This window comes from Microtus ochrogaster, linkage group LG1 (assembly GCF_000317375.1).
Source record: "Microtus ochrogaster isolate Prairie Vole_2 linkage group LG1, MicOch1.0, whole genome shotgun sequence".
NCBI lineage: Eukaryota > Metazoa > Chordata > Mammalia > Rodentia > Cricetidae > Microtus > Microtus ochrogaster.
The window spans coordinates 42,490,063-42,508,887 of NC_022027.1; the positions used below are offsets into that span (position 1 = coordinate 42,490,063).

Below are 18,825 nucleotides of genomic sequence, written 5' to 3' on the forward strand. Positions count from 1 at the left end.
AGAACATTAAGTAGAAATCAAAACTTGAAGTGAATTTTTGAACCATTCAAGACAAAAGCAAAAGGTTGGCTGAAATATTAAAATGATTAAAGCAGTATTTCATGTTGAATTTTTAAAATAGAGACCTCAGTTCATGCTCACAGACATCAAACCTAAAATCATCGCACATCATTAATGTGCAAGCTAATATTGTGGATTGTTCTCTATTACTTAAAATATTACACAACCTTTTGGGGTTGTCTTAAATTTGTCCCTCTCATAACAAAAGTTGAATCAAATGGGTTTTTTAAACTAACCCAGAATTCTTAAATATGTTTTTTGATGACTCAGACTCACACAGTGCTTGTTTTGATAGTATTTACCACTTTCTACTGCATCTTGCAAATACGTTCTTGGGAAATGTCTTGGGTGATGCTAATTTCTGTTCCTCCTCTCTATCACATTCCTATCCAGACAGTAGATGTGTGCATTTGGTTATACACAGTGAGCATGCTAGGCAGTGTCGAGTGTATCAGGGCAGTCGGTTCTATATGTTTACTCCGTTATTTGAAGACTACGCATTGGAAGTGTCTCTCTTGATACTCAGATGATGTGGCCTCTTGGGTTACATGTGTCCATACTGGGACTCCAGGCTCACAGTTCTTATATTTATTGCAGATGTTGTGAGAATTATGCCTTACCAACATTTTATCTGCTCACAGTCACTTTTGAGCCTGCCTAGTAGTCTCTAATTAAAAGTTGGTTTGCCCAAGTGTCTGGGTGTAAGTGCTATTATTTGGGGAAACATTTGAAAGGAGACTTCTGTTTATGGCATGGTCATGAAGGAAAATACATGTAGCATCTTAATTAATTTTTAATTTTTGTTAATTAAGCACATCATCTTAGTTCTCAAGAGGTATTATAACTTATTATCCCCATATATTAATCATAAAGGAATTTTCATTATAAGCAATAAATTTTATCTTAAATTTTTTAAAGATTAAAAACTCAAACACCCATTTCTTTTTTTTATTTCTGGGCTCACGATGCCAGAGAAACACTACTGAGTCTGCACAGTCCCTGCCCTATTCCTTTTCCTCATCCTCTTCTCTCCTGACCCTTTCTCTCAATTAGAGATTGTTCCCTTGATATTTTCAGTTAATACATAAATTGGATCTCTTTGGTCCAAATATGGACTTGGAATCAATATGCTGATTTTCTTAATTAATTAATGTTTAAAGTTCTTGCATGTTACATTAGTATATGTTGAGCATGGTCCCTCTCATGTCCCTGCCCTCACCCTTCTTCCTCCACTGGTTCCCTTCGTCTCCATAGACAGTTTTACTTCATGATTTTAGGGATCTATATAAAATCTAAAAATGACATATGAAAGAAAACTTACGATATTCATTTTTTTTAAACTGGCTTAATTCGACTATTGTGATTGTCTCTAATTGCATCTAACTTCTTTCAAAACAACTTGAGTTCATTGCTGTTTATGGCCAAAAGAAAAAAAAATGTATTCGTGTGTGTGTGTGTGTGTGTGTGTGTGTGTGTGTGTGTGTGTGGTGTTTTATGTCCAGATTCTGCTATTGGACACTTAGCGTAGTTCCATAATTTCCCTATTGCATAATACTGATATGATCATTGAAACTTTAAAAAATAAAGTAATAATTATGGAACTCTATGATATTTTGGGCTAGTTGTTGGCCTGCTTTTAAGAAGTTCTACAACTAACTATCGAATTTTATCATTTTCCTGATTATGATTCTCTATCTGATTATCCTTTTATTTTTCTTGGTATTTTTTGCTATGTTTAAAATTATTTTTGGCACAAGCAAATTGGAATGAATTTTTCATCATGAAATAGTTTCTGAGAGTATTAACGTAAGGAAGGGAGACAAAGTATATAGTGCATTCCTTTCTAGTGGATGTTAAAAATGTCTTCAGATTGTTTTGGACAGGAATATGGGTCAAGGTTTTCCTGGAGAAAGAATCAGAGAACATTGTAAAACAAAACATGAAATTTAAGACCATATATAGTTTGGAAATTTTCCTGGGTTTAATCTGTTTTTACAGGGAGCATTTTCACTTCACACCACCAAAAATCAACCAACAAAGTTTGCCATTGGGAATGCAGTTGTGGAACACTGTTCAGTTGTGTGTGGTTTGCTGATTCAGAATCTAACTATGGAACACTTTACAGTGTGGCTGTAGGAGTCTCCTTACTGTGGTTCGAGCCTCAATGAGCTCAGTCCCATTAACTCAGAAGGAAAACAAATGATGGATAGAGATGTGGAGTACTTGAAAAGTTAGGCAGTCGGAATGGTACCCAATGCTTTTCTCTTTAGTTGCCATAAACGACGAAGTGGTAGGTTTGCGCAAACACTGGGGAGCAGGAAGGGCTGAAGTGATAGAAAACATTCTGAAAATTGTTGTACATTTCTTTCACAGTCTGACTGCCCATACTCAGAAAAGGTCCCCAGTATTAAAATTCCAATGGACATCATGGAACAGCAGCCTTTCCTAAGTGATAATAAACCCTTGGACAGTGAGTAGAACTAACCTCTTGCATGCTTGCCTGACTACGATCCACGCTTGGCCTCTAGGACGGCCCTCGGTTTGCCTCTCTCCTACATGGTCTTTATTCTTTCCTGTGTGAAGACTGAAGCAACTCACTTCTCAGAAGACTTTATTTGAAGCTTTACCCATCTTCCTTTTATCCATAACCTCTTATATATTTATTTGATGGTCTTTTTGCTAAGTCATCACCAGGGTTCTTTTTGTTCGTTTTGTTTTCAATAGCTAAACCTATAACCATATTTTTAATTGATTTTTCCCCCTCATTGATATTTAGAACTGCAACTTACATAGCATTACATCACTGTCTGTTACTGTTTTTCCTCCTTAGGTCTCAGTCAATCATCTAATTGATTAAAAGAAAGAAATTATACCTGGGGTCTCTCTAGGATCAATGAATTATTAATGTTTAGAATTTAGAATACTTTCAATTAAATTAGCAGTTGTGAAATATTAGCAAAACTCTCTACATACACCTGATTTATGTTTTTTTCCCTAATTTCTTCATTCCTCTTCTATTTCATATTCACAGTTAGAGTTGCTCTGGTCTTTCTCCAGTAATGAGCTGGTGGCTACCATGTAATAGCATGTGAATTGTCATGTTTTCGCCTGTGCTTGACAGATCATGCTGTAGTAACATCAGTAAACACAGGAAGCTTTTCCAGTAGCATTAAGCAACTGCCTCCAAAACATGTCACGCTTTGGGCTTTCAACTTAAGAAAATGTGTTCCTTTAGATCCAGCTATGCTGCAGAGGATACTGAGCTGGTATAGGAACGAAAACAGAACCACTTTTATTTCTAGTGGATAATACTACCCTCTGTCAGTAAGAGGTTAGGGTTATCAAGACAATTTGAAATTGGTAACTATTGATAAAAATATGGGGTTTATATAATTATCAATTTCTCAGTAACAAACTACTGCAAACCAGCACCACAGTCATGGTCTTTGACATTCAAAAATTGAAGAACTGTTGAGCTGCTGGGTCTGGTGCAGGGTCTCATGAGCTTGCGTATTTGGCTGTTGGCTGGAGCTGCGGGTCTGTTTTCCCACCAATGATCTTTGGCAGGAAATTTCACTTCCTTGGCTTGTGAACATTTCCATAGAACTCCAATGGCACAGTGCTATGGCTCTGCCCAGAGATAGACAGAAAATTCAAATAGAAGCCATGGTATTTTATGATAGAATCTAAGATTCAGCTGCCCAGAACTTGGCCCACAGACTTAGCAGTGTAGGAAGGAGTCACAAAAGAACATAAACACCAGAAAATGGGATCATTGGACACCATTTGAAGGCAGAGTACCCACTGCTTTTACAGAACAACCAGTCTTACCTTTGTTGTCTAACTTGTAAATATCAGTTACGAAAAACCTAATTTTATGCCATCCTTATCATTGGAAATTTGTTAGGAGTTTCTTTTAGAATTTAAGTTCCTCTATCATATTCTGCTTTCATTTTTCATCCCTGGATAATTAAAGGCAAACAAAGGCTGTAAAGGTTACTTTAAAAAAAAATTTGCCAGTCCAGAACTTAAGACTTGTGATAAAAACTTATATACCATTTGTTTGCCCTGAGAAAATACTTTTACTGGTATAACTGATGGTTGATGTAGAAGCTTATATGTGACCATTTTGACTGAAATTTTTCTAGTGACGTGGTGATCTTTGTGGGCCAATGAAGAACAGAGTTGATTAAACTAGAGTTATATTGGATGCACCTTCAACATCTCTTTACCTCTTGAATAGCAACAGCTAGGCAAGACTGGGGGTTGAACATGGATGGAAGCTCAAAGACATGTATGAGACACAGAAAGGATGTTCTAGCCCCCATGGCAGGGACTCCCCTCTTACCCTAAAGGGGAGAGAGAAAATGATTTGGGCGCCATCACACTGCCTGCACGCTTAGCTTGATGCAATGTTCATCGATGCTGTCTAAACCTGATTTTCCTACTCTTTCTAGTTCTGAAAGGTGCCTTGGTTTGCATGAAGATTTTCACGCTCACTCTAATGTACATTTTTTGCCGAAGATCTATTTTGTTTCATTTTTAATTTTTTCTATTTTTTTGTCTTTCCAGGAGAAAGATCATCAACATTCCTTGAACGCCACACATCCTGCTGATAAAATTCCTTTCCTCGAGTCGCTGGGTATACCAAGGTCAGCGTTTGCCTTGTGTGGTGGGATGCTGCAGCAGTCGGGGTGATGGGCAGAATCCCTTGTTCTTGGACTTAAATAAATTACCTGGGGACACAGGAGTCACCCTAGACTTGCTGATGAGAAGCATTTGCAAAGACTGAGCTTTACTCTTAAGAATAATGGAAAACTTCAGTGTCATTAAATTAAAGGCCAGGATCCATATTAGCCCTTATGATTTCATTGTCATGCAGGGTGACTGGAGTTTCCTGGCAGCTTTCTTCAGTAGTTCCCTTCCCTTTAGCAAGGGTCTTGAAATGACAGGGCCTGTTTGCATCTCAGAAAACAGGAACGTGCATGTCTTCAGGGCGCTTGTCGTGGCCCTCAATTTCTAACAGTATTAACCACACGGTAGTTTCATTTTTTTTTTATTTTGAGAATTTTTGTTAAATATGAAATCTTAGGCAATTTTACCTGAGTTTGCTTTTATTTAAAAGTTCCTGTTCTTAATGCACATGGAAGGGAAGGGAACAAATGGAACAGGTCGATGGATTTTGAGGGAGCCCCGAGCATAGGCATTTCGGGGATGATGATGAAATCTGTATTTACTCATTGCTTTTTTTCTTCTTCTTTTCTGTTTTGCTTTAGTCCTCCTAGAACTCCAGTGAAAGCTGTGCCTCAAATTAGAATAGAACTTGAGCCTGAAGACAATGATTATCCCTGGAGGAACAAGGGAACAGAAACTACATTGTAACCTGTTTGTCTTTCTCAAAACTGACAGCTGTGTTGTTAACCGCTCTAATTTTTTTTTCTTTTTTCTTTTTCTTTTTTTTGTCTGCGTATTTTAAAACTTTTGTTCGGTCACTGGCTGAATACTACAGTCACTCTCTCTGCTTCTCTCTTGCATAGGTAAAATCAAGACAATAATGTCCCTTTCCTTTAAGAAGAACACAAAAAAGCATCTGGGGTGATCATGCTTTCGTTTCCAGGTGTTCAGACGCGTCCTCTGACATGTAAATCCCTGTCACTCAAGACACACACACAGAGGCTGCCCTTGTCAAGCAGAGATCAAAAGTATTAAGCATTTTGTACCACCTTTTATGAACCTGTTGAAGGAACTTATGACCCAAGCTTAGAGCTGTGCTTACTGGCTTGCCATTGTCTGGTAGAGTGGCCCTTGACCTCCAGACTGAGTCCCTTCCTGCTTACAGAGCCCCCGAGGCTGGAAGAGTGCTGCTACCTACCCGCCCTTGCTCGTCAGCCCTGATCTTAGAGTTATCAAAAGCAGAAAACACTAATGGTACTTCGCTCCCTGTAGAGAAACCTTTGCCATCATTGTAGCAAGTGCTGGAATGTCCCTTTTCCTATGCAACTTTTTTAACCCTTTAATGAACTTATCTGTTGAGTACATTGAAGACTATTTTTCTTCCTAGATTTTGTTGTTTAAATTATGGGGCCTAACCTGCAACTTATTTTTTGTCAATTTTTTAAACTTTTTTTTAATTACTGTAAAGAAAATGAATTTTTTTCCTGCAGCAGGAAACATAGTTTTGAGTAGTTCTACCTCTTACCTGTAGCTGCCAGGCTTTCTGTAAAAATTGTATTGTATATAATGTGATTTTTACACACACACACACACACACACACACACACACACACGGATAAGCCAGAAGGCTAGAACAAATTAAAAGAAAAACAAAACACCATGTTTCTAAGAATCTGTTGGGTTGCTGTTTTTTTCCCCTTTCTTCAAAATAACTGTAACTGTTGTGTGAAGGAGTTGGGGAGAGAACGGGTGGAAGAGGGTTAACTCACGCGCCGGGGATGGTCATGCTGGGAGCAGATGCTGATGTGTGGCATGTCCATGTCCCATGCAGTATTGGTAAAGATTTCCTCATTTGAATAATTTGTGTGCTTGTGTATGAACTCTGTGTGTGGCTGTTGCACACTTGTGCAAAGTCAGATAAAGAGTGACAGTAGACAGAGGAGAAACTTGCCAAGCCCCTTGTGTCCATTTCCATAAAACCAAACCACTGCTGAAAAATCTCCTAAGGGCCAAGCAATTCATCATGGAAATTCAGGTGAATATATCTTACTAATTACTCAGACATTCATCAACATCACAGATACAGTTCATGTCTGTACTTGCAGTACAAAAGCCATAAGAATATTAACAGCCCCGTCACACATCTATAACGGGAAGAATGCACATAGACCTACAAAGACAGTTTAAAGTGCTCAAGTACATGGGTTTATAGAACACGGTGGTTGGATCACTTAGAATATATATGTATGTGTATGTGTGTGTATATGTATGTGTTTCATTATACCGTGTTAACCTTTATTAGCCAAACTGACTGTGGCGTTTGATTTTTAGTAAGTCACATTATATACTGAGTGTATATCAAAATAACGGTTTAGATATGAAATCCACACTTTGGGATTTGTATAACAACAATTGTAATGTACACTCACTGTCAGGCATTACTAAAAGAATTAGAGAAGCAGAAATGAACCACATTTTGGTTCTGTGGTGTGCTCTTATGGACCCCCAATTTCTTATAGTAACTAAAATATAATTCTGCTCTCCTAAAATTTTGATGATAAGCGTTCTATTATCTTAAGTTAACTTATTTTTACAGTATTTGGTCATCTTAAAACTTTAAATTTTATAGAAATTAAGCAGAAATGACACCATAAATAATCATTGAAATGATAGCAGGAAATGACATGGTATTTGTAAACTTCTCAAGTGATGATTTTTACATCACATTTGTATCCAGATCTATTAAATGATAAGATGGTTATCGTGTATTGCCTAGTTTTCTATTAAACCATGTAAGTAATCTTACCTTTTTAGCGATAGAAACCTCAGTAGAACGTTTAAAGGCATGCGTAGTAAAGGCAAGTCCTTCTTGATGTTAAATCAAAGACACTTTGTTTACTTTTCTGAAATCTCTGGAGATATATGTATATGTTTATATATTATACATATACACGCACAGATATATTCTAATAATGAATCAAGTTTATTTAGAGATCCATGGTCCCTTTCCTCCTTTTCCGAGAGTTCCTGAAGTAATCTAACTCAGGATTCAGTTAAATAAAATCCTTTTTTTATTGACTGGGTGGATGGTTAGCACTCACAAAATGAGCATAAAGTCATACCTTCCTTTGGCTGCGAGGAAGAGTTAGCACCACCCCCTCTCGTGACTCCGGTAGTTCCCCCACTAACCAGCAGATCCCCAAATCTCCATGGAAACACCCCATTATCTGAACCTGGCTGAATTTGCTTCTTGGCTGATAACTAACCAGATTTTAGGGTGGTTTTGTTTCTATGTAAACTGGACACAAATATAGCCATGGATTCTTTATAATGCCTTCCTACCCTTCCTTCCTGGCTGTGAATTTGGAGATTAGTGTTTCTTGACGACTCAGAGGTGTTGACCAGGAATACTGTGGTTGTGCAGACCGACTGTGCAAAGGAAGATATGTGGGCTGAACCTGCCTATCGAGGCATGAGGCCTGGGGCTTGCAGAAGCCTTTGGTGATGCTGTTCCTTTCCTACTGTGTGCAAAAACTACTTGGAATCCTAACCGTTTTGTGTGTCAGAGCCAGTGTTGTTTCAGCTTCTCCTTCCAGTAAAGTTGAGGGATGGGGCTGGGAAGTACTCCCTTGAGAAGAGGTAAAGAAAACCTCCCTCCTCATCCCCCACCTAAGAGAAGGGGTGTCTGCTGTCAGTAATTCAGCTTATGTGCATTTTGGGCACATGTAACAACACACACAGAGTAAAACCTTTGTTGGCTATGTATCGGTGTTTAATAGAGCAAATGATTGTCTTCCATGTTTTTGTTTCTTTTTTTTTAACTGTGTTAAAGTACTTGAAATGTATCAACTGCTGACTATCTTTCAAAAACAAAACCATTTGAGTTATATTGCAGAGGTTGGCATTGATCGGAAATGGGACAAAGTTTTCTTCAATCTTTTTCAAACCACTTCATGATTTTGGTGCAAGAACCTGAGATGCTCTTCTTTCTAGCCTGTGCTATTCCCCGTCTGCTCTCATCGCTCTAAGTGACTGGAGACAGTCAGCAGACAGCAGCTCTTCCCTGTCGGAGGAGCCTTGGGAACGCGCAGATGACTTCACTGAGCTTCGTGGCAGCCTGAAATGAAAACCCTTTTGTAATACCCGTGAATCTGGCGACTCGTGTGTTGACCAGAGATTTGGATATAGCTTATTCCTGGTTCATTTCATTGTGCTCTATGGATACACACAAGAATCCTGAATTCTGTTTCCTAGGCAAATACTGCAACTCAGGGCTAATGTCACCCAGTGAATCCTTAGAGCCTGAAGTAACTTTGTCCCAGGCCGGCAATGCGCAGCGATGCAGACTTGCCTCCTTGCAGCCGTTTCCAGGGCTGGTCCATATCCGTACACATTACTGCTCACGATCAGTACGCACTTTCAGATAGTCTTATTTTTATTCTCTTAAGTCTTTATTAACTTTGGAGAAATGATGCATCTTTTTATTTTAAATGAAGTAGATCAACATGGTGGAACAAAATGATAAAGAACAGAAAACATTTCAATATATTACTAATAATCTTTTTCCAATATGAAACCTAAAATTCCTATAACATAGTATTTTACAGTTTTATGAAGCTTTCTATTGTGACTTTTATGGAATTAAGAGATGAAGAAGATGAGATATTTTAGCATTTATATTTTTCAAAATTAAATGTATACTTAAAATAAAGTAACTTTATGCATTTGTGGGTGTCGAGTGCTTCTGTTCAACTCTGACTGAATGCTTTCTTATGTTGCTTGGATGCTGTGAAAACAAGTGAAGTCTGAGTGAGCGAGAGCACCTGCCCTCCGACTGTGGCCATGTCCCCAGGCAAAAGGATATAATAAATGCCCCCAAATATAGAAGAGTGAAGTCATATATTTTATTGTTAACGAGGTGTTCTTGTTCAAAGTTTATAGTACATTCATAATGAATAAGGACAATGAGAGAAAATACTGTCATTCTTTTTTTAGCTACTAAAATAAAAAATATATCATTTTCTTGAATCTAGGATGACATATATACTCAATTAATTCTTCAAGCAAACTGAAAGGCTACAACGTATTAGCATCCATTAAAAAACAATTACTCAAATGAATAAAATACAACAATGATTTTTCCCCATCAAAAATTGATTCCCAGAAGATATATTGCACACACTTCTCTCAGGCCAGCTTGAGCTTTCATCTAACATTTAAATGTCTCTAGGAAATGTCAGTCTGGCCCTAAATTGTCGTTAGGGAGTAGTGATAATGGCAGGTGAAGCTGATGGTGGGGAAGATGAGAAATACTATTAGAAGCAGAGGAAGTTTGTGTTGGAATGCAAGCAGGAAGGCTTTGTCTAGAACAGTCATTTGCTCTAGAAGTTTCCTGAGGCTCTCTGCACACCTGGATATGTGGTATGGTGATGCGATGGCAGACTTGATGGCTGAGCTGTAAGAAGCAGCCAAGCCTGACTCAACAGAGAATCAGATATGGTAAAGGTTTACTAATTCTCGTAGAGAATCCATTAGCTATTATCATGTGCCCAGTTATGAGGTCAAGAAATTAGGATGAAAGAATATTTCGGATATTTTCACCAATTAAGTAACCTTCAGGAAGTCTCCAAAGAAAATGATATGTAATGGGATGATGGTACATTGCCGTATTTGTGATATAATACACAAGGCTTTGTGCAATAAATTGATGCTTAGGGAAGGGTTTAAAGGTAGAGCTGTGGACAGTTACGTAACTTCTAAAACCACAGTCCTTTGACACAGTGATTAGAACAAGATGGTACCAGCCTGAAGTGGAACAGGCAGTGTCTCAACTCATGTCCACATAGAAATGCCTTTTGAATGAGGTTTCCATAGCCATGACTCAAGGTGGGGTTGGCAGCAGAGTCATCTTTGTAGCTGCCGCCAGGAAGCCAGAGATGAGAGCACTCCTCCGTGCTGTCCGTGTGTGACATTTGTGTTAGAGTTTATGCACATACCTTATTCTTACTGACAGTTTTACACCGAAAAGGTGACATTTATATTTCCACATTTTTCTAGTATGCAACCTGGCCTTCCCTACCTGCGAGAGGACAAGGATGTAAATCATAACCCTCTGAACAACCACACTGTCTCAAGATTAGGCATGCAAGTATGAGCAGCTGAGGTTGGGGTGGAGGGATTCTCTTCCCTGTTACTTTCTTCAGACTATCAGTCAGCTTGTTTCTTTATCCATTTCCATAGATATGTAATTATCTAATTATAAATACATAATTACCTATTATGTATTCTTTGCAGATGTGTAATATAGATAGGTATTTTTACGTAAGCATGTGATCCTTGGCATTTTCTAGAGCCCTCTGTTGGTTTAAGAAATGTGTGTAAACAAATGGTGTTTGAAGTGGAATGAGAACATAGGAAGTGAGAAGCAATACAGAAAATTATTGATAAACATTAATAGCTGAGATCTGGAAAGAAATGAAAAGTTAAGACGATAACTGTAAAATATATTCAGGAACTTAAGGAACAAGTTTTTGAGTCCAGAGGCTAGGATGTTACAAGAGATCTGTAAGGCAAAGTATATTGCTTCAATAATGATGTAGTCTGTTGGTTAAATGATTTAATTGATTGTCTTAAAGGTAAAAAAATGAATTGCAATCAATGTCAGATAATTAATAACTTAGAGCTATGACAAAGTTTACCTGTGTTCAGCTTGGTCATTAACTTTTGGAATCTGAATGGAGTGGTTGCTGGAAAACAGGAAATGACACATACGTCATACTTTCAAGTAGGTTGTAGCCTAAAGGGGCAGATGTAGGGTAAGCAGTTCTGTGGGAAATTATGATGCCTGCCGTGAGGCTGCATCTTCTGGAAATGGCAGGTATACCCATCGAGGCTCGTCAGCATGGCTACCTAAATGTAAGGCCTGAACGAGGATGACACCAACAGACAGGCTAATGTGCTGACATGGAAGGGGGAGATTTTGTGGAGCCCCCTGACCCTCCATAAAGAAACTACAGACAGCTACGGAATGCTAAGATAGAAAATGGCCTTCCCCAGTGGCGATTCACCCAATTGGTTGTCAGGTTCCAAGTGGTCAGCTCTTAAATCACATGCTTATAAATTACATTATAGGGACTAAGCAGATTACATATTTAGGTGTGTGTATGTGTAACAATAATTAAAGGAAAAGAGGCCAGTGACCCTGAATTTGAGAGAAAGGAAGGTAGGGAAAGTAAACAGAAAGGTTAGAGGAAGAAAGGGAAATGGTATATTTTAACTTCAATTTTTAAAAATTGTGATGAAGTATAAAATACTGTGATGACTAAGTAGATTGTATTACTCTTTGCTCTTGCAGAGGACCCAGGTCTGCTTCCCAGCACCCACATGATAGGCAGCAGCCATCTGAAACTTAAGTTTGAGGGGATTTGATGCCCTTTCTTAGCCTCCATGGGCACTGCATGCATGTGGTACAAAATTACATGGAGGCAAAATCCCTAAAAGCAAAGTAAAATAAATGGTGTCTGGAGTGGAATTATGAAAATAGATAAGGAAAATATGGAAGATATAAAACAAAATAATGAAAAGAGAATTACCATATGCTTTGGTTTTGATGTCTCCTCCAAAGAACATGTTGAAGGTGAATCCTCAGGGCAACAATACTGAGCGAAAACAGTACTGAGAGGTGATGGCATCAGAGAGAACTCTGCTGTCATCACTGGATCTACTTCTTGCTACAGAGGGCCCTGGTTATCTCAGGAATGTATTCCTCATGGGGATGAAATTGCGCCTAGATTTTTCTCTCTACTTCTTTGGTGTGTGCTTGTCCTTCCAACAGGTTAAGATGTAGCAAGAGGGGACCTGGAATATGTGCAGGAAGCTAGTTAGGATGATGTTGGCCTGGGGACAGAGGAGACAACATTGTAACAAGGAGAGATGAGGTCAAAGAATGACAAAAACATCAAATTCATGGTGCAGTTCATCTCTGTGCAGACTAGGAATGGAGAAAACGGGAGTAACTGGTTGAACCTGCTGCATGGTGGGGAGACTGTGGTCTGTGAGAGGTCTGAAGAGAAGAGAAGCAAGTTCAAGGAAATGTTGTTAGGGGTTGGGAGTCCTCTGTGGTCCTTGACATCACACACTTTGCTCCAGATAAGAGACTTCACACTAACATTCAGTTGCAATGGAAATCCTTTAAGGGATTTTGAGAAGGAAACAACTGATCAGATTTGCCTCAAAGAGGCTTAGCTTGGAGAGTCTAGAAGCAGAGTGACCAGTGGAAATAATCCCAATGAGGGGTGACAGTCGGGGCTAGTCCACATTTACCAGGTGAGTAGATAGGACAGATTAAAGAATACATATACCTAAAGCTTTGATTTTTGTCATTCTTTGTATCATTTCTTAAGTAATCAATACTTTTTTAAGACTTAGAGAGGTTTTTGTTTCTGGTTACCCCTCCCATCTTCTGCTAAATATTGTTCTTCCAGATTCTCCCTCAAGCTGGATCCTCTCCATGTCCTATCACAGCAGCTGCATCCCTGTCTGCAGCTCCAGAGAACATCTTTCTGCTGGTTCCTGCCCGTCTCTGCATCCTCTGCCCCTTCGTTCTCATGAGCATCATCTTTCTGCTGGTTCCTGCCCGTCTCTGCGTCCTCTGCCCCTTCGTTCTCATGAGCATCATCTTTCTGCTGGTTCCTGCCTGTCTCTACATCCTCTGCTTCTTCGTTCTCCTGAGCGTGTCGGTACCACTGATTTTGGACCATTCGGAAGTGAGCAATGCATGTTCACTGATCTATAGCGTACGTATCCATCTATTCCACACTGGGCCACAGAATCAGCCACCAGTCACGTGGTTCTCATGCTGACCATGTAAACGTCACCCTGTAAGTCTGCTTCTAACGTCACTCAACCATCACTAATTATTCCCTGTCCCTTAAGCAGCTCTAAGTCCTTAACTGTTTTAAAATATCTTCGTGTACCCAGCACTAATGCGGACACCCAGTGCCCATCACGCTCTACTGAGTGCCTCCCACTGCCGCTGAGCTTCTGGGTCTGCCCACTGAAAACAGATGCCCCCTAACCTACCCTCCAAAATCACAAGTTTTTTTTTTTTAAAAAAAAAAAAAACTCTAATACTTCATTCTACACAAAGCGGGAAACCAAGACATCTCTTTTTCTGAGAGTCTGTTAACGAAAATACGGAAACTTACAAGTGCCCCCAATACTCCCACCAAGTTCTGGATGATGGAGGCAAACACTAATTTAAAAGATGAAACTACCTAGTTAATGCCTGATGTAGGCTGCGGGGAAGGCCGTAGGAGAACTCATTAAGGTTTGGACTCAGACACTGTAAGGAACAGGATGTACAGTTGGCTGAGAAAGACTGCTAGAGACTATGCACATGGGAACTGCCTCACCCACTCCCGCTTCTCAATCAACCTAATGCTAGGCTGTTATCCTGCGGGAAAAACTCAAGAGCGTTTTCCTCTAAGGTAATTGGACCAATTTCCTTGGGAGAAGTTAGGGTCTTATACAGAAAAGTTTTTGACTGGTTGGTTTTCCTGGACATCAGATGCCGGCCTAAATACCCACAAGACTTGAGGTCCTAAATACCCCAGACATGAGGCTCCCTGACAAATTTGCATCACATGCTGAAGTGTGTGGATAGGAAGAACCACAAAATAATTTTTTGGGGGGGAGCAGTTGTTTTAGCTCTACTGAGAAAGACTAATAAAGTGCATAAACTATGAAAGATATTTCAGAGACTAGAAGGTCATTTTTTAAAAATTATAATTTGTTTTATGTTTGGTAATCATTACCTTCATAAAAGTTAAGAAAGTTTAAAAATAATGACAAATAATCTTGAGATCTAAACATCATTCCAATTTTTTAAAATAAAGAATAATCGGAGGCTAAATTCATAAAATATCATAAAACAGAGAATCAAAGTTTTTGAAAAAATGGAGTGAAAGAAAAGAGACAATAATATCCCCTAGAGGAATAAGCTATCACCCCAGGAAATCTAGTTTCCATCTCAGAATTCAGGGAAGAAAGAGTGATATCCATTATAAAATAAAATTCAGGAGGGAAGGCAGATACATATGTTCAGATATAAATCTGAGTGCTTGGAATAAGAAACAGTCTAGGATATATGCAGATAGAATTGTATAATTTTAGATTATGAAGAGTAAAATTTTTTATAATGTGAAAAATCGGATGTCTTAAGTTGTTAAAGAAAGGAGGTCACCAACAGAGAAATCAGAACCATTCTGGACATAGCTTTGTCAACAAGATTAGACATTCAAAGTTATCAGTACAGTGTCTTTAGATGTGTAGAAGGAAAAATTTTAAATCTAAATTCCAGAACCAACTAATCTATCAACCAAGTGCAGAGCCAAATAGGGTATTCAGAAGGCTTCAAGCACCAAACTCTGTTATCTTGTATTTACCTGTTATTATGCTATTATGTTATTAAGAATGAACCTCAGTGTAGGGATTTAAGTAGGCTGAAGAGCTAAGCCCCAAACCAACTGATTCAATATTGTTGAACAGTGAAATCAAGGTTAACAGCTGAGCATCAGGTTCAGAAAACAACCAATCAGAAAAAAGTGGAAGGAGGGCAGGCCTGGGAAAGAACACAGAAAAGAAAGATCAAGTGGAATGGGTTAAATGGAGGGAAATGTGGAAAACTTGGGCATTTGATAAAGCTTTTTTTTTTTTTAAAAAAGGCTATTAGAAAATTCTAGAAAGATAAAGGCTGTAGAAGAAAGTCATAGCCAAATATTATGAAACAATCTAAATAGAGATAGAAGTTAAGGGACTTCAAAGAATGTTCCGGATTCCTACAGTCACTAATGATCTGGAAGATGTCAGTGAGATGAGGAAGGCATATGTTCATGTTCACACAAAGAGAGCACAAATAATCAGAAACTCCAGGAAAACTGAAGATGGATCTGGGACTATGAACGGAGAAATTGAAGCTATTGATAGAATGCAAGAAGGAGGAATCTATTTGAATTTGATATTCTTTGAATGGTTTACTTATAATGTATATTTTATGTGTCACTATTGCTTAATACTTGATTCAGCAAAGATATGAGCATGGCCGTAACATTAACATAAGTATGTTAATGTTACGGTAGTGGAGACACTTTATTGATTTCAACATTTAGAAAGTTAAAACAAAATGACGACAACAACAACTCCTAATTCAAAACATAAAATGAAAGCATTGGAAAACTCTAGACGACATAAAAAATGATTGGTACAAGACAGAAGAAGTGGAGATGGGAGAGAAAGGGGAAGAGAAGTGACACTATGGGCATCAGTGATGTTTTAACTTGACATTGGGTACCAGCTTCTGGCTTTTGTTTCATGGTTAGATCATGAGGGTTGATGTTTCTGATATGCTTTCTTCTTTTGTCATGTTGAGAACATGGATATTAACCAGACAATGGTGGCACACACTTTTAATCCCGGCACTCAGGAGGCAGAGGCAGGCGGTTCAAGGTCAGCCTGGTCTACAAGAACTAGTTCCAGAACTGACTCCAAAGCTACAGAGAAACCCTGTCTCAAAAAACAAGAGAGAGAGAGAGAGAGAGAGAGAGAGGATGGATATTGTGGTTTCTATCACATGAATGTAAACAAGAAGCTGTAAGACCAGCAAGGGCTTCCCCTTAACTAGGCTTTGCCTTTATGTTCAGAAAGGGACTTAAGTCTTACTGGATAGATAATTATTCCCTGCCTACACTTGGATCAATCACCTTCTAATGGAATTTGATTAATATCTTTGTGCCTAATATAGGTTTAAGTCTATCAGTTCATAGTTCAGGGTATGGCAATACCCGCACCAACTGGAGTTGGAGTGGCAGTCTGGGGAGAAACAGATGCTGAAATGCAAAATAGTATGATGGTTCTGCTGTGTCCTGAATGTTTGTGTCATCTTTTACCTTGTTTCACCTGGCCTCTGTCTCGGGCTGACCTGGTGAAAATTGAGGTTGGTCAGGATATTGTAAACATGGAGATTTAGTGGAAAAATTGTCAGGGGAGGTTTGCGTTGGTCGAGCATTAGGCCTTTAGGAGCTTCAGTTATTAAGTTACTCGACTGGCAGACACAATTGCTGACTTTGGGCAGAGCTAGAAGTAACTATGCATTAGTGGATTAGCGACTGTGCATAAGCTGTTTTTAAAGGATCAGTTTCTCCAGGCCTGAAACTGAGATTGGAGGGTATGATTATGAAGCAAAACACACTTTTGGTGCCATGATTCATATCCTCAGATTGAATCTATAACTTAATACAAATGTATCTTTTTTATAAAATATTTCCTGGATACCATATGCTGTACTTTCGGTAGTTCCAAGGTGTCGTGTGTTAAAAGTTTAGGTCTTGGGGTAGAATATTAGGCTATCACAGAACCCTTGTGGTAGTGAGGTCTTATGGGAGATCCTTAGCCCATTAAGGTTGTGCCCGAAATGGGGACTGTGGAACCCCATCCTCTTTCTCTTTTTCCCTTTGTTACTTGGTTAGTGAGGTGACTTTGCTATCACACACATTTATGCTAAAAGGTCCACAGCAAGAGAGCAACTGATCATGGACCAGAAACTCCAAGATCACGGGCTAACCTGAACCTTTTATCTTCATAGGGTAATCATCTTGGCCACTTCATTGTCATGCTGCAAAACGGACAAACACACTGTGCAAGCTGATATTATAAATAAAGGTTAAGTTTATAGTCTTAGTATTTTTGTGTATCTGGGACAGGAAGCTTACCTAACTCTCCTATTAAGATGATGCAGTGTGACACTTGGACTTGTTTACAGAGCCCCACAGAGGATAGTATCAGCAATTTTTTCGAGTCTAATACTTAATAAATCAGTCACTTTAAAGACTCACAGCAGCTAAAATAATTTGGAAGGAGTTGGGGAGAGAGGTCGTGCATGGAAGCTTCGGAGTCCTTCTATAATCCCAGTTTCGCAAGCTGCTCCGAGGGTTTCTTTCTCTTTTGTTTATTTACTTAGTGTTAGGGATGAACCTGGACTCACGTACGCTATGAAAGCCTGTAAGAATCAGCTTTTCTTTTGTGTCTGAAGGTGGCATCAGTGTGGGTGTGGCTCCATCTCTTAAGACAGGTACAATAAAGAAGGGAAAACACACATGTGAAAATTCAGTAGAAAACGAATCAAAATGCTCATTTCCTCAGTTTTGATTTCAGAAATCCAAAAGGTAACGTGTATAGAACTTAGGATAATTTTCTTTCATGTGTTTGATCCAATATAAATTTCAAGATAATTTCTGTTACGATTCTCATGCAGAATTTCAAACACACTTGAACAAACTGTTTTCAAGTGTTTGGAAACTTTTTAGTGTGATTGTTCCTGTAGAAACAATAGGCTCACCATAAACCTCACTCATTTGTTAAAGTATAGCCCCTGAAAAACCTCCACTTGCCAATTACCTATTGCATGAGTACTTATGTGGTCTTGTTCCGGAGTACGCAAAGTTCAAGGTATGTTGTAAATACTAATTTATCCTCAGAATACTCCAATAAGAGGTGTTTTGTCTCTATCCATTTTATACACAAAGCGGCTCAAAGACAGAGAAGGCCAGGAGCTTGCCCCAAATCCTTTAGAACCATGCGACACTTCCCATCATTCTCTCGTGACCCTGGCCTTCGCTTCCTATATAAATGGCTGCTGCAATCACAGATGAGTCCATTCCCAGGAACTGCCTTGAGCCACATCTACAGCCAAGTTCACTAACCTCCCTCAGAAGAGTGTACCCTAACCAGTTCCCACTTGCTTAAATTCGGGGTACCTCTAAAAGCCCATTCCATCACCAAAGCTCCCTGGGGGGTCATCTAAATTCCTCTAGCAACTGCTTCAGTTCAGTTTTTCCTTCCACTCATGCCTGCTCTCCTTCTCTCCGAAGTGTGGCTTCCTAGTGCACAGGTCCTCAGATTCTGTTTCCTGCTAGTCTCACATAAGACTGTCACGTACGCAGTAAGTGGCAGAGATAAGTCCCAAACCTGGCTCTAGAGCCTGCATTCTTAATACTATCCTATACCACCCAGTATAAAATTTCATTTCTTATAGTG

The 18,825-nt window shown here is 39.0% G+C and overlaps 1 protein-coding gene across 2 annotated transcripts in view; it reads left to right on the top strand.

The window, feature by feature from the left end:
• Positions 1-8,851, top strand: part of Slc4a4 (solute carrier family 4 member 4) — a 329,959-nt gene extending 321,108 nt beyond the window's left edge. The window contains exons 24-26 of one of the 2 annotated variants that reach the window (XM_013350885.2): positions 2,434-2,530; positions 4,633-4,712; positions 5,337-8,851. In XM_013350885.2, the coding sequence (XP_013206339.1) occupies positions 2,434-2,530; positions 4,633-4,676 (141 nt within the window). In that variant the 3' untranslated portion in view covers positions 4,677-4,712; positions 5,337-8,851. The remainder of the gene's footprint in view (positions 1-2,433; positions 2,531-4,632; positions 4,713-5,336) is intronic. The other variant, XM_005359460.2, reaches the window with a different exon arrangement.
• Positions 8,852-18,825: the final 9,974 nt, after the last annotated feature.